Raw genomic sequence first — 15912 nt, forward strand, 5'->3', positions numbered from 1 at the left:
CTTCCTTCCTTCCTTCCTTCCTTCCTTCCTTCCTTCCTTCCTTCCTTCCTTCCTTCCTTCCTTCCTTCCTTCCTTCCTTCCTTCCATCTTCCTTGCTTCCTTCTGTTCCTTTCCTTCCTTTCCCTTCCCTTCCCTCTGTCCACGTGGGGTATCATACCCTTACCTATGAGTGATCTGCCCAAAGGAATATACATTTTGATCACTGAAACCTTGCAAGATATCTTGGGGTTTATGGGCTAGCTTTTTCTTAAGGACCATGCCTTGAACCAAAATTGTTCTGACTCTCATTGATTGGCCAACAGTGGGTCCCAGGTCAAGCCTTACATTGTCATAGTTTGGGCCCTGTTTAGCTCAGAGTGAATGTTAATAGATTTATTTTTTCCTGTTTTGGCCATAAACCTTGAGGATCTTCCCCACCAAAACTGATTTTTTTTTCTTTCCTTTCCTACCTTTTTTTGGGGGGGGGGAATAGATAAAAGAGGGCATTTTTTGCCTCATTTCTTACCTAGTCTTAATCAATGAATGGACATTTCCTCAGTCAAACTGACACCTGTTATAGACCTTAGCTTAAAAAATCTCCCACGGGGGGTGGCCAGGTAGCACAGTGAGTAAGAGCACTGGCCCCAGAGTCATGATGACCTGGGATTGAATCCAGGCTCAGACACTTAGCACCCACCCATAAACACCTGGCCATGTAACCTTGAGCAAGTTACTTAACCCCAATTGCTTAGGGGAGGCCAGGTGGCGCAGTGAGTAAGAGCACCGACCCCAGAGTCAGGATGACCTGGAATCAAATCTGGGCTCAGATACTTAGCACCACACCCCAGAAATAACTGGCTGTGTAACCTTGAGCAAGTTACTTAACCCCAATTGCTTAAAAAAAATCTCCCACTGCATCCAGGGCCATCTTCAGTCATCCTGATCTATATCTTGCCACTAGACCCAGATGGCTATAGAGGAGAAAGTAAGACTGGTGACTTTGCACAGTCCACCCTCACTTAAATCCAGTTCACTTGCATGTCTTTGCATCACCTCCATGATATGATCCTCTTTGAGAATGGAGGACAAACCACAGGAAGAAATACCTTTCCATAGTCAGGATCTTTTTCTGCCTTTTGCTCATTTTTCCATCCTATTTCTTGACTTTTAACTTTTTGTAAAACGAATCTCTGCTTCCAGGGTCGAGGGTGCAAGCTTTAGAGGTTTTGTGCAGTTATTGTCAGTGATACTTCTAGAGGCCTGTATGTTTTCAGTTCTTCTAATGTGGTATGATGTAAGAAGAGGTGTATTTACTACTCTCCTGGCCTGTGCTCTGGTCTATGAGCAACCACAAGCACTCTTTTGTGCCCTGGAAATGTGAGGAGGGTCCTGTGCACCTCCTTGCTGGAGGCACGAGCTCTGGTATGCTAGTGATCCTCCTTGCCCTGGGACTGCCACTCAGGACTGAGACCCAGATTCAAGTAGAAGACAATGCAATAGAGTCCTGCCTCTGACATGATTGATCAAACCCCTTTAAATCTCTTTCTGACCAGTTGTCCAGCCCCCTTACCATCTGTGGACTGAGCCATCAGGAAACTGCCACTGCTGTAACTGATTCAGTCACCCCCAAGGCCTGTTCCCAGTTTTCTAGGGCTCAGTCTATACTGGTGTGGCCAGCACTACACCATGCTCCATTCTCAACCTGATGTAGCAGATCTTTCCTGTTGACCTTCTAAGTTGTCTTGGGCTGGAAAATTTTTTCATCCCGTCTTTTTCATGTTTTTGGTTTAGAGTTTAAAGGTGATTGGGGGAGAGCTCAGGAGAGTCCCTGCCTTTACTCTGTCATCTTGGTTATAGCTACTCCTTTGCAAATTGTATTGCACTTATAAATTTTGCAAAATGTAAATTCCTAAAAGTTACGAGCTGTTTTGTTTGTTTTGTTTTTTATATTCTTAGTGCCTAATACCTGGTATGTACTTACAAGCATTTCCTGAAATGATATGATTTGAATCTTGGATCCCCCACAAATGGTGCTTCTATCCAGAGTGTTACTTTTTTTTCCAGAGTTTTTTATTTTGGTTTCGATTTTGGTTTTGGTTGGTGTATTCCTTTGGTGAGGAGAAGGGAACATTTTGACAGGTCAATAACCTGTGTATACCTAGAGTGTTTCTAGTAAAAACTTTTTTTTTCCAATGATGGTTTTTTCTTTCCCCTTAGGGCACTAAAGGAGAGCCAGGAGCAGACGGTGAGATTGGACAAAAAGGTGAACAGGTAATAACCTTTTTCCTTTGTAATTTCCCATTCATTCCCAGGAATCATCAATATTACTCTCCTTATCCACAAAATTTCTTCCCCAATTTCCTCCTTAAAGGATGACTTCGTTTGGCTAAGTTAGGAATAAAAATGACTATTGAATCACCTCCCAACTTAATAATCTTCTATACCTATTCTCTCTTCCATATTAAAAATCTTCCATACCTATTCTCTTTTGCCTAATTGTCTCGAGTGATACTCCAAAAAAGTATCTTTTCCTCCAAGAAACATCCTCTCCAATTCTGTTGAGCTTTCTGGCTTAAATTGCCCTTTGTCTCTCAAAATGATATTTATTAAAGACATAAACGATCCCCAGTTACTTGATCCAGTTCTCACTTTAGTTCAATCCCACAAACTATAAACATGACTCATCAGACAGTTATCTTTGTCACAAATGTCACTTCCTTTTGAGTTATGTGCTGGTGAGGTCAGACTATGAGTCATTCATATTATTGACCTATCAGTAATCCATGTAATTCATGCTGCAAACCTCCTCTCTTGTTTAATATATACACATATACACATAAATATGTTTCTGTGTATAAATAAATACATATAGGCATATGGATATATTTATTTTATATTTATATATACAAATATTTATTTTTATATTTATATACACATATTTATAGTACATATTTTGACACATATATACATATCTCATTTTTTATTTGCCCACCAATAATATTTTATTATCCTGATCCATCATAGCATGAAGGAGAACCTATGCTTCCTAAGTCTAAAATAGGAGGTAAAAGTTCTGGCAAGTCTTACCAAAATGGAAAAGTTTCAGTATATCCCCAGGTTTGTTACCCAAGGATCAGGCAAGCTAAATTTGGAGGCTTATCATCAGAACTTATTGAACAAGTAATGATATCTGTCCTCTCACCAATCAATAAGATATGTAGGGGTTGTTATCTGTGCCAGTGAAATCATAGATTTTGTGAAATATTGAAGTAATTCTCATTCACAGAATCATAGATGCTAAAAAGTTGGAATCAGCCTTAGAAGACAACTAATCCAACCTCCAACCTCATTACTAGAAACACTATTTTTTTAAAAAAGATTTGTGGTTTCATTCATGTGATTTATTTTCTACCCATACAAATCCCAATCTCCTCATACATCAGCAGATGGTCTAATGGACTGTGATAGCCAAGAAATGTATCACTTATTTGCTAACTTTATGGTTACAAAACTTTTCTCAGTTAGTCATAGTGGATAATTCTTACATCTGGTATAAATTGGGTTCCATGACTTTTGAATCTCTTTTAGTACTATGATTATATGACTCTATAAAACATATGAAAAATGAATGATTGAATGAAGGAATACAGAAAAACTGTAATATTTCTACTGTTTCTTCCACTCCCCCACCTCACCCCCAGGGTCATCCTGGAGTTCCTGGTTTCATGGGACCAGCTGGGGACCCAGGGCCACCTGTAAGTAGTGGGGTTTTTTGTTTGTTGGATTTTTACCTCATTGCTTTATAAGATCATCTTTAATCCCCCCCTTTCATTTCCCAATCTCTGGTATGATGTTTAAGATATCCACTTGGCTTTGTCCCTGAATACTGCTCTGGACAATCTACATTGGTTGGAGGCAAATTGAGGAGAATGGGCTAAAAAGAAATGGAAAGAAAGTTATGGAGGAACCTGAAAGTGAGAGTCACATTTGAATAGCTTAGGGATAGAGACTTCATTGGGCATTTCATAGGCTTTTGAACTGGAAACTACTGTGGAGTAGTCATCTTGTCAGAAGATGTTAAATCTGGAGCCTTAAGGACCTCAGAGGTGGCCTTTTCCAAGCTCCTTGTTTTAGAAAATAAGGTTATGGTTAGAAGGCTAAATGACTTGTCTGAGGTGACACTGATTGCAAGTGTCAGACGTAGAGTATGAATGAAGTCCTCTCATTCCAAGGTCACTGTTAGTCCAGTGTCTTGATTTTTAAAATAAGGAAGCTGATGCCTAGAGAGAAGTGCCTTGGTCAAGATCACAGACAGGTAATTAGTGGCAGAGTTGGGACTTAGAACTTCTAAGTCCAGTGGTTTTAACAATCTTTAAGTCTTTAAAGAATCATAAGGAATATTATGTGTACATATATGTACAAGAGGATTCTAACATTGGTAAACTATGAGCTAAATCAACAATTTTGATTTCAGTAGGAATTAGAATGAGATAGGACTCTCCTTCTCCCCCTCCTATTTCTCCTTCCCTTCTTTCTCTTCCTCCTCCAATCCCACCCCTACCCCATTACCACAAGAGATTCTTAACCCGGAGTCCATGGTTTTTAAGACATTTATGAACTTGGGTGGTGAACTTCTTTATTTCTCCTAATTTATCATTAAAATTTATTATTTCCTTCAATTATTTAAAAGTGTTGTTTTAAGAAGGGGTCCATAGACTTCACCAAACTGATATAGGGGTCTATGACACAAAAAAAAAAAATTAAATTAAGAAACTCTGTTCTGTTCAGTTCTTTTGTCTTCTCTCACTCTAGTGAAACACTTCAGGAAGCCTCCATCCCTGACTTATCTAAGGGTCATTCCTTTCTTCATTCTTCATCCTCAGTTTCTTCTATAATCTTTCCACTTATTGCTTGTCTGTCCATATCATCCCATTCTGCCTGCTCCCAGTTCCAGTGTTTCAAAAACAATGCCAATAAGGCTTTACTATCTATTACTTGACTATAGAACATGGAATAATAATATCCTCTTTGGCCTTTGAAATTTGTGGTGACAAATCACTACCAGGCACCCTCAGCTTATCAAATTTAAGTACTGGAAGGGCCTCCTTAGAGATCTCTCATCTGACCCTCACAACTCTTTTCGTGTTCAGAATTCCATAGTCCCATTTCTTCAAAATGAGAGGCATCATTAATGAGAGTATTCAGTCAGAAAACCTGGGTCTTAGTTACAATTTTACCACCAATGCACTAGACACAACTGATAGAATTATATCATCAGAGCTAGGAGAGAACTTAGCTATCATTTCAGCCAAGTCTCATTCTACAGACAAGGAAATTGAAGGCTAGAAGAGGAAAGAGGTTTGTCCTAAATCACACAACTAGTAAGTGGCACAGCTTGGATAGTGGTTCAAGACTAGGCATTCTGACTTACAAGTTCATTACCTTCTCTATGATATCAGAGTGGCTCACATCCACCCCTTTTGACCTTGGCCCAGGGTCATAAGAATACATTTTCCTTATCTATAACCTGAGGTTAAGATGAGATAAGATCACCTTTGATCATTTTCACCTTGAAATCTTTGATTAGTACAGTTCCTGTTATATAGTGAATGATTAATAAATACCTACTGACCAACAGACTTTTACCTTTTTTCTGAGTCTTGTTTTGTTTTGTTATTTATCTGAAAAATAAGGGTATTAATAACTTATGCCTCCTGCCTCACAGAAATCTTGTGAGAGAAATGCTCTATAAGCTGTAAAATGCTCTAGAAACATGAGCTCTACTTATCACTTTTATAATTTGCTAATCAGATTTTGTTAGAGATCAAATAAGATTATCCCTGGGAAAGAACCTTATACTCCATGAAACATTATGCAAATGTAAGGAATGATGACTTTCTACTTCTGTCAGAAGCTTCTGAATGATCACCTTTGTGTTAACATTTGACCTTGAAATAAACACTAACCTGCTCCAGTTTATGGCCACGTTCTAGTTTGCTTCTTCTGCCCTTGTGTGCTGGCCCTCTTGTCTTCCATAGATCACTTGTGCTCTTCCTCTGTGAATTACATCTCATTTATTTCAAATGATTCATGGTATTCATCAATTGTAGCCATAGCAACAGGGAACATAGCACAGCATCAGCACCTCCGGCCCCTCTCCATTCATTTCCAGTTTACATTTCCCTAAGGCTTTTTAATGGGTCCCCAAGTTCTAAGAAATTGTACATGTCCCAGCATGCTCATTTCTCGGTGTGGTCACCATTCATTTCAGACTTCACAGATCTGCATGTCAGAACCACATTCCCATACCTTCTTTCAGAATGGCAGGAGACTTAGCTACTCCTGTTAGAGGAGAGAGAAGTCCCATTTTAGAGGCAAAATGGTGGAGAGGAAATTGAACGGTGGACATCATTCAGTTCAAGCCCTGGCTAATTCATTGAGCCTTATAAATTCCAAAATCTATTCCAATTCTTTGTTTCCTTTTGATGCCTAACTCATAGTGTAGATGTGAGCATAAGACTTTGTAAATTCTGTATTGCTGAATAAATATGAGCTAGCCTTATTTAAATCTGTGTTATTATCCTTTATTAATTAGGTTGGAACCAAAGCCTTAGCCAGAAAAAGCCACAAGGTCAATGGTCAGTCATATAGTGGGAGAATCAGCACCAGATCCAGAAGGGAAATTCAGTGCTTCTAGTTGAGCACTAGTCAATCACTCATTATGTTTTAGAATGAGAGGGAATGTCAGAAGTCATTTAGTCTAATCCCCTCCTTTTAAGGATGAGGAGTATGAGGGCCAGAAAAGTCAAAGGACTCATTTAGGGTCACATGGTAAGTGAGAGGCAGAGCATGGATTAACTTCATTAACTTCAATTTATCAAAATCATATTAAAAACCTACAAAGCATAAGATCCAGTGCTAGGCATTGAGAATATGCAGAGAATCTGTTATGTGTCGTCAACTTTTGAAGTAGTCAGTATGAGAAGTCATTTCCCCAGAACAGATTGCAACCTTTCTATTTAAGGAGGGGGCTTAGCACAGATTTTCTCTCCATTTTCCACTAGCTATACTGATTTTGGACTTCTCTGGAACTCTCAGGCAAGCCCCCAACACAGGGTACTTCTCCCACCACCACTCCTTTCCAGCTTCCTTTTGTGTGCTGTCTTCCCCTATTAGGATGTAAGCACTTAGCACAATGCCTGGAACATAGTAGGTGCTTAATAAAAGTTAGTGACTATCCCTTAATAGCTCATAGATTTAGAGCAGGAAAGTACCATAGAGGCTACTGAGTCCTGATCCCTCATTTTACAGATGAGAAAACTGAGACATCAATAATTTAAATGAATTGCCCAGCATCACATGGCAGCTAGGTAGTGCCATAGATGGAGTGTCAGATTTGGGATCGGGAAGACCTGAGTTCAAATGCAGCCTCAGAAGCTTCTTAGCTAAGCTGTGTGACTGCCTGTGCCTCAGTTTCCTCATCTTTAAAGTGGAGATAACAATAGTGCTCAAGACCCATGGTTGTTGTGAGGATTGTATTTGTAAAACACTTTGCAAACTTTAAAGTGTTATATAAATGTTAGCTATTATTACTATTGTTATTATTAATAGAATTGCCAATGTAACATTATTATTAGAATTAGCAATGTAATTCTAATAAAAAATAATTCTCACATTATATTTATATATAATGATCTTTTAGTTTATTCCTCACAGTCCTGTCAGGTAGACAGGTCAGACCATCGATTATGTTGTCCATTTTATAGATTGGGAAACTGAGCTTCGAAGAGAGTGTATCAGTCACTATGAATAGGAGCTTTTACTAAGTGTCAGCTAGTAAGTCATGATAAATCCATTTATTTTTACTCCCTCTGCAAAGCTCTTTTGACTATACTTTTGCACACAACGGGTTTGGTGTTTATTAAGTGCTTACTTTATACCAGGCACAGTTGTAGTAGAAAACTTGCCTGGGCTCATCTCATAAGTCACCAATATAGCTGGAATACAACTTGACATATTCTGATTCCATATGCCTTGCTCATTCTATGACTATGGATACCATGCAGGCTCTGAATTATACAAGACTGGAAAATTACTTAAGGCAAAAAGACCTTTTTTGAAGTTGAAATTGAGCTTGGGCGAGGGGGAAAGCCCAGGTTTTTCTACTTACTAGCCACATAACCTTAGATAAGTTACATGCTCTTTTCCGAGCCTTAGTTTCCCCATATTCAAAGTAAAGAGGTTGAATTAGGTGCTTGCTTTTTAAGGTTCATTCCAGATAAATGAATCAGGACCATAAATTCAGAGGGCATCTACTTCTGGTTAATGAGGATACAAAGACCATCCCTGCCCTGACCTCAAGGAGTCTGCACTCATATGTATGACATGATTTCATTTATCACCTCTCCATCTCCTAAAATGCAGCCTACAAGTCAGCCAGCCAGGCAGTCATCTGAGTGACAAGTGCAAATGACTAGTTCCCTTAGCGCCCCAGATGCTTATTTCTTGATGTCCCTCCCTCCACCCATCATCAAACCTAAAGGCATTATATAAAATAGGTTTGGGGGGGGGGGGAGCGCGGTTCCCTCTGGCAGTAAGTTCTGACAAAGGGGCTCTGATAAAGGTTTCTGGCAGCTCTGAATTCTACAGACCAATAAATGTGCCTGACTCATCAGGTCACTGCCTCCCTTGCCCCTCTTTTTCAGTTAAAGACCATGTGTCCTTGAGCAAACCTAACTCATGGCTGAATGATTTTTCTTTGTCTCCCATTCTATGATGCCCTGGCCACTCAACCCCTTTGTTCTTGTGGGTCTGGCCTGATAGATAGACGTTTTCTTCATTGCTATTTGTTCTCTGAGAATGAAATCCAGGTTCTTCTGTTGAATATTCAAGAGCTAGAACTTTGTCATTATTCATTTATTTTAAAGAGAGCTGTTGGGTGGTTGACTACCTGCATAGTCTTGAGTAATTGCTCCCTTTTATGAATGGCTTATTATTTAGCACAGATGGACCCTAATTTCTTCATCCATAAAATGGATGCAGAGTCACTAACACTATTGAATTCATAAGATTGTGAGTATTACATGAGATAGTATATGTCAAGGTGCTTTGTAAACTGTCTAGTGTGTGGTACAGTGGAGGGTGGAGAAGGGGGGTGGGGACACTGACTAAAATCAGAGGACCTGGGTTAAAATTCCACCTTTGACAACTTACTATATTGTGTGACCAGAAGTAAGTCATTTAACACCTCTGAGCCAGTTTTCTCATCTGGGGAGGGAGGGAAAAGGGGGAGGTATTATACTAAATTCCCTTATGATCCTATGAGCCTATCTTTCTATTAGTTTGAAGCTTTAAGAATTTGTAATTTTGTCCATGTAGGCATTTTTCTCTACCTATGCATGTCCTGATCTCTGCCTTCCCCTGTCAGTGATTTAATGAGTTGCTGCAGCCAAGAAATCCATCACCTGGTTGCCAAGCTCCTGGTCCTAAAATTCTCCTCAATTAGCTAGGCTGGTCATCATGTGATGGACATATTGTCATGCCTTATTCAAAGCCTTCATAGCACTGCCTGAGCTTGTGTTGGGCTGACTGAACCCACATCTCGTCCCCACCATGAGGGACTGCTGAGGAAGATTTGAGTGGAAGCTGTTATAATTGTTATTGTTCTATTGACTGCATACCAATCATTTTTAATTGGAATAGAACCTCCTTCCACACTCACCTCTATTTTCAGCTTCAACCTGAGGCTGCCAGAAGGAAAACTGGATGTGTTTGGACTTCCTACTCCAGTAGCCTGCTCTCCAGCATGGACATGAGGGTTGGGTGTTTGGCTGGTGGTGTGAACAAAAAGAAGACTTCATCGTTCCTATAGCTGCTGTGATAAAGCATGGTCGAAGGACTCTTCATATGTTCTCTGGTTTTTTGTTTCTTTAGGGGACAGTTGGTGCCTCAGGACCTGCCGGCCCACCAGGAAGCCCAGGAGTGACAGTAAGCCTTTCACTGAAGAGCCTTCCCTAGTCTGAAGAACAATCATATTGAATGAATCATTAAATTCCATCAATTCTTCCTTAATAACATGTCTCCCTTCCATCACCTCCATCTACTACTTCTCCCATCACCCTAGTTCAATTCCTCACCCCTTCTATTTAGAACTAATGGAAAACCCATGAAAATGATCTCTCTTGCTTCTGGTCTCTCCCTTTTCTAATTTCTTCTACATGCCACAGTTCACAGCCCATGCAATCTTCCTAATAGAATTCCAATTGATATTCCTTCTTTACATCAAAACCTTGAGAAGCACCAATTTTCCTGCCAAATTACAATGTATATATACTGATCCTAGCCTTCAAAGCCTGCCATAATCTAGCTCTAATTTATCCTTCTTACTAGGGTCAAGGAAGAGCTCTTTGTTTAATTCAATTTAGTTCAGTGCAATGGGAAGCAAAATGGATTTGGATTTGGAGGATGTGGTTTAAGATCCTGAAACCAAGCTCTGCTGCTTAAAACCTGGGTTATCTATAACAATTCCTTTAATCTCTCTGGTCCCCATTCCTTTATCTGTAAAGAGAGTGAGTAGCTGTAATTCCTCCAGGAAACTCTTTAAGTTTATAAGCTGCAAATGAGTTACCTAAGTGCAAATCAAGAACTAGTAAGAACTTCCTCACTGAGAATTTTCTAAGCTGATGTAATCACAGGTCTGGACCTAAAAAAAGTATAACTAGTAGAGATGATAGTTTTATTGCCATCTGTCTTGGTTGGACCACATTGATAGTATAATGTTTACCTCCAGAGGACATAGTTTAGGAAAGACACTGATAAGCTAGAGAGTGTCAAAGTGAGGACAACCAAGATGGTGAGGAAACTGGATCCCCTGACACATGGAGATTGGTTGAAAGAATAGAGATATTTACTGTGGAGAGGAAAGCTTAGCATTAACATTGTAGTCACATATACCCACCTGAAGGACTGTCAGATAGAATATGCATTAGACTTGTTTTTCATATCTCAAACAGGCTCAATGAAAGAGTAATGGGTTGGAGTTCCAGTGAGGCAGATCAAGACTTGAGAGAAAGAAGAAAAAGTCTAACAATCAGTGCTGTCCAAGAATTCGATGGACTGCCTACAGAGTAAATGGGCTCCTTAAAACTGGTAGCCTTCAAATATAGCAAATGACTATATTTATTGGAAATTCTTAACCAAATGTGATTTGTCCTGGTTCTATAGTCCCTCCTTCTCCCACCTCCCAACTCCATATCAGAGGTGCTTTAATTCTATTACTGACTTTTTCTTAGAGATCTTTTGGCTATAATGTGCTCACTTTTGTCACTGTCAATCAACATTTTTAAGCCCTTATTATATGTCATGTACTATGCTAAGCACTGGAAATAGAAATACAATCCCATACTCTAATGGAGACAATATACAAATAGCTATGTATAGATAAGTTCTACACAGGAAAAAGTTGAGATGATCTCAGAGGAAAAGCAGTAGAATTGAGGGGTTAGGAAAGGCTTCTTGTAGAACGTGGCATTTTAGCTGAGCTTTAAAGGAAGCTAGGGAAGCCAGGAGGTGGAGATAAGGAGGGAGAGCATTCCATGCAGAGGAGACTGCCAGTGAAAATGTTTAGTCTTATTCGAGGAATAGCAAGGAGGTCAGTGTCATTTATCACAGATTACATGATGAGAAGTAGAGTATTGTAAGGTAGGAGGAGGTTATAAAAGGCTTTGAATGTCAAACTGTGGATTTTACATTTGATCCTGGAGTTTATTGAGTATAATGCTTATATGAATAGATCTGTACTTTAGGAAGATTAATTTGAAAACCAATGGAGGATGGACTGCAGTAGGGAGAGACTTGAGGCATGGGAAGCTAACCAGCAGGTTATTACACTAGTCCACTCTGACAGTGAGGATTTCAGGAGTAACATAAGCTCTGAACCAAATGCATTTCCAGACATTTGTTCCCAAAGAGACTTCTGCCACAGCAGACTTTAGCCTTGATGTGCTGAACTCATTCTTCTCTAGGAAGTGAATAGCAATGTGAAAATAATGTGGCTGCATCTCGGGTCTTTTACAGGGTAAAGATGGTCCTCCTGGTCCCCAAGGTCCACCTGGATTACCTGGAATTTCTGTAAGTAGCATGTGGTTATTTATTCCTTCTAAATCATTCAGATGTTAGCACTTAAAATGGGCTAGTGGATCAAAAAAAGTTCAAAATGTCAGTGGGAGGAAAAGGGAGGAATTTACCATAAGGACCTACATTATACTCACACATTATTTTGGAGACTATATGTCACATGTCTAAAGCTCTTTAAGGTTTACAAAGAGCCTTCTTCACAGCAACCCTATGACCTGGAGAGGGCCAATTTCCCAATTTCTAGGTGAGGAAACTGAGGTCTAGAGAGTGTCAAGTGGCATCATACAGATAATCAGCATGGGACCAGAACACGGAACTTCTGCCATTAAGTAATGCTTAGTAAACCTTAAATTTCATTTTTATTTTAATGAATACATAGATCCACAGATTGTGTGAGTACTCCCTTTAGTGGTGCAAATTGTGACTTACCTACTTCTTACTCTGTAAATATTGTCTTTGTCTCCCACTAAATCCTCTACTTAGGGGTCCACCCAACATACTGGGGAGGTCTTCTTTTATATCTCTTGATATTGCATGTTTATATTTAGAACACATTGGCTTTTAATTAGTTATCTCCTGCTCTAGGTACGTGACCAGCCTCATTCCTTTTCTGTTTATCTCTTTAGTGGTTTTCTTTACCCTACTTTCCAGCACAATTCTTTATTGATAATATGTTGCAGTCTATTCATGTCTCTCTCAGTTGCCCTTCATGTGATACCCATTTTTAGTTCTTCAGAGACTATAGTTTTCTATGACCCATAGCCATATAGCCTCACCAGAAGAATATAGTTAAAAATATGGTGCATTAAAATTACTGTTCCATTTCCCAAAGATAATTCAATACCACCTTCTTCTCCTATTCACTTTTTATCCTGTTCTTTCTTCTAAAATATATGTGTATTTAAAAGTGTTACTCCCAGAAGACTATCTCATCTAGAAGTAGCTAAGCTTATCAACGTCCTTCCAAAAAGAGAGAATTCAATTAGTTGTCTCTCTTTGTGGCCAGTCTATAGACTGTTGTTTGTGGCCTGCCCTACTCCTAGAAAGTTCAGAGTGAAATCAATGAAGTCAATTTTCTTGATGAGCAAGGTGGCATAAAATGCTTCTCACCCTTATTGAGTAACCAATTGAAGTTACAAAGTGATCGGCACTATAGAAGGGCCAGATGTACCTGAGAATTGGGTCTTCAGCCTTCTTCACCCTTATGTCAAAGCATCAGTGGCGAGACACATTCTTACTTTATGTTCAGTCGTTCACTCCTAAGCCCCCATATGGGAGTGTGGGCAAGAAGAAGTGACAACTGTAGAATTGTTGCCCCATATCTATTATCTCATTAATTCAGTCAAAAAATATTCATCCTTTCAAGGCCCAGCTTAACTGCTGCCTTTTGCAAGAACCCTGTCTTGGTCTTCTCAGGCAAAAACAATCTCCTTCTCCCCTGAGTAAACATAGTACTTTGTGTTCTCTTACAGTACTTTCTCATTCTGCCTTGGAACACACATTGTGTTATGTAAATTGTGTGCATACTTTATTTCTTCTACTAGATAAAAATTCTTTGAGGATAAAAGTCCTTATTCTATCCACTTTTGAGTGTCCATCATGCTGCATCATTCTAGATAGAGTTCATTGCTCCTAGTAGGTTCTTGGTAAAGATTTATTGACTAATGCAAAATATTTTGAGCACAAGTTATTCTTTTCCCTTTACTATCATATTTATTTTTATATTTGACTTATCCTCTTAAGTTATACCTTAAGCTCCATGACAACCGAAACAGGGTTATTTTTCAGTTTCATTTCCCCAGCACTGAAAAGAGGACCCAACACATACTAGGTGCATAATAGATGATCTTTAAATTCATTTGACATAGTGTGTAGATCTGTGAAGTTCAGAGAGTAAAAATTAGTCCCTACCCTCAAGCTGCTTATAAGGCATCTATAAAGATAGGATTTAAACATATTAAGAGTAATATTTAAATTATTAATAATTGAAAATGTCTGTGGTCAACATATAAAGACCATATAGATAATATAAGCTATAAGTAATATATCAGGGACAGGAGAAATCTGTATAGGCTTAGAAAGCCTCATAGGAGGGGAGGAATTTTTTTCCCCCTGACTATGAATAAGATCTAGATCAGTAGAAAAGAGTGGAAAGAGAAGTCTAGGTAATAAAAATGTGTAAGAGTGGAATGTGGAATGTGCATTGTATGTCCAGTGGGGAGGGACAGACAGCGAGAGACCAGGTTAGATGACGGAATTATTTCTGATTAGTAACTCTGCCATTAATAATCTGTGTCACCCTGGACAAATTACTTACCCTTTCTTAGCTTTACGAAGAGCATTTCGCTAGATAATATCTAAGCTCCCTTCCAGACCTAATATACTATGGAGAGAAAGCAAGAAAGGAAGCAAAATGCTAGTGGTCCTCCAGTACTAGACTAAGGAAAAAAGATTTTATTCTTAAAGCAGTTGAGTATGTATATGTGAAGGATTGATTTGTTAATGTTGGCTCCTTGATTTTAGATATTAATAACTGACATTTATATACAAATATTTAAGGATTTTTTAAAAATTCTTGTTGATATCTTTTGTTTTTCTATTTCATCATCCTAGAAATTTATTTTCCAAGAAATCCCTCTCCATGCCTCACCCAGACAATCATCTCTTAAATAAAATATTTTTTAAAAGAGAGGGGAAAAAGCAATTCAACCAAACTAACTATTGTATCAGTCAAACCTTAAGTATATACAATTATTACATATGCACACTCTCCTATCTCTCAAGAGAAAAGAGAGGTACACACTCATATCTCTTCTTTGGGATCAAGCTTGGATCATTAAAATACAAATGTGAATTATAATTTGTTGCTATTGTTCTTCCCATTAAATTGCTTGAGTCATTGTGCATATTTTTTACTGGTTCTTCTTACTCCCATTTGTATCAATTCTTTTATATCTGTCTCTCTGTCATCATGTCTATCATGTGTTCATTGTTTCTTATAGCCTAGTAATGTACCATTACATTCATGCAGCACATGCTTGTTTAGAGATTCCACAGTCTTTAAGCATCTACTTCTTCCCCCAGTTCTTTGCCAAGATGAAGCATTTCTTTACCTCTTTAAGTTCCTTGGATTATATGCCTAACAGTGAGATTTTGTGGTCAAAAAGTGGCATTTTAGTCACTCTCATAGCATTATTACAAATAAAAGAAGGAGGAGGAAGAGTAAGGAGGAAAAGGAGGAAGGAGAGAGAAAAATAGAGGGAGTAGGAGAAGAAAGAAGGAGGAAGAGGAATAATAATAATGTGATACATGAATATAATGGTACACCTATCAGATTGTCTAAAATGATTGAAGGGGAAAGCAACAAATATTGGAGGGGATTTGGAAAAATCGGGACACTAATTCATTGTTGGTGGAATTGTGAACTGATCTAACCATTTTGGAGAGCAGTCTGAATTATGCCTAAAAAGTTATTAAATTGACTATACCCTTTGACCCAGCAGTAACACTGCTAGATTTATTTCCAAAGATGACTATGGAAGGAAAAGAACCTATGTATTCTAAAATACTCATAGCAGCTCCCTTTGTGGTGGCAAAGAACTGGAAATTGCAGGGATGCCCATCAAGTGGAGAATGACTGAACAAATTGTGGTATATGACTGGGATGGAATACTATTGTGCTATAAGAAATGATGAACTGGGGTGGCTAGGTGGTGCAGTGAGTAAGAGCATGGTCCTGGAGTCAGGAGGACCCAGGATCGGTTCCAGCCTCAGATACTTAACACCCACACCCCCCCC

The 15912-nt window shown here is 38.9% G+C and overlaps 1 protein-coding gene across 1 annotated transcript in view; it reads left to right on the plus strand.

The window, feature by feature from the left end:
* Positions 1 to 15912, plus strand: part of COL22A1 (collagen type XXII alpha 1 chain) — a 630085-nt gene that overhangs the window by 555532 nt on the left and 58641 nt on the right. Inside the window, exons 48-51 of the mRNA XM_069081305.1 lie at positions 2197 to 2250; positions 3681 to 3734; positions 9913 to 9966; positions 12055 to 12108. Coding sequence (XP_068937406.1) covers positions 2197 to 2250; positions 3681 to 3734; positions 9913 to 9966; positions 12055 to 12108 — 216 coding nt within the window. The remainder of the gene's footprint in view (positions 1 to 2196; positions 2251 to 3680; positions 3735 to 9912; positions 9967 to 12054; positions 12109 to 15912) is intronic.

This window comes from Petaurus breviceps, unplaced genomic scaffold, assembly GCF_028583685.1.
Source record: "Petaurus breviceps papuanus isolate PSGF00001 unplaced genomic scaffold, PetGlider_PUasm1.0 98, whole genome shotgun sequence".
Taxonomy (NCBI): Eukaryota; Metazoa; Chordata; class Mammalia; order Diprotodontia; family Petauridae; genus Petaurus; species Petaurus breviceps.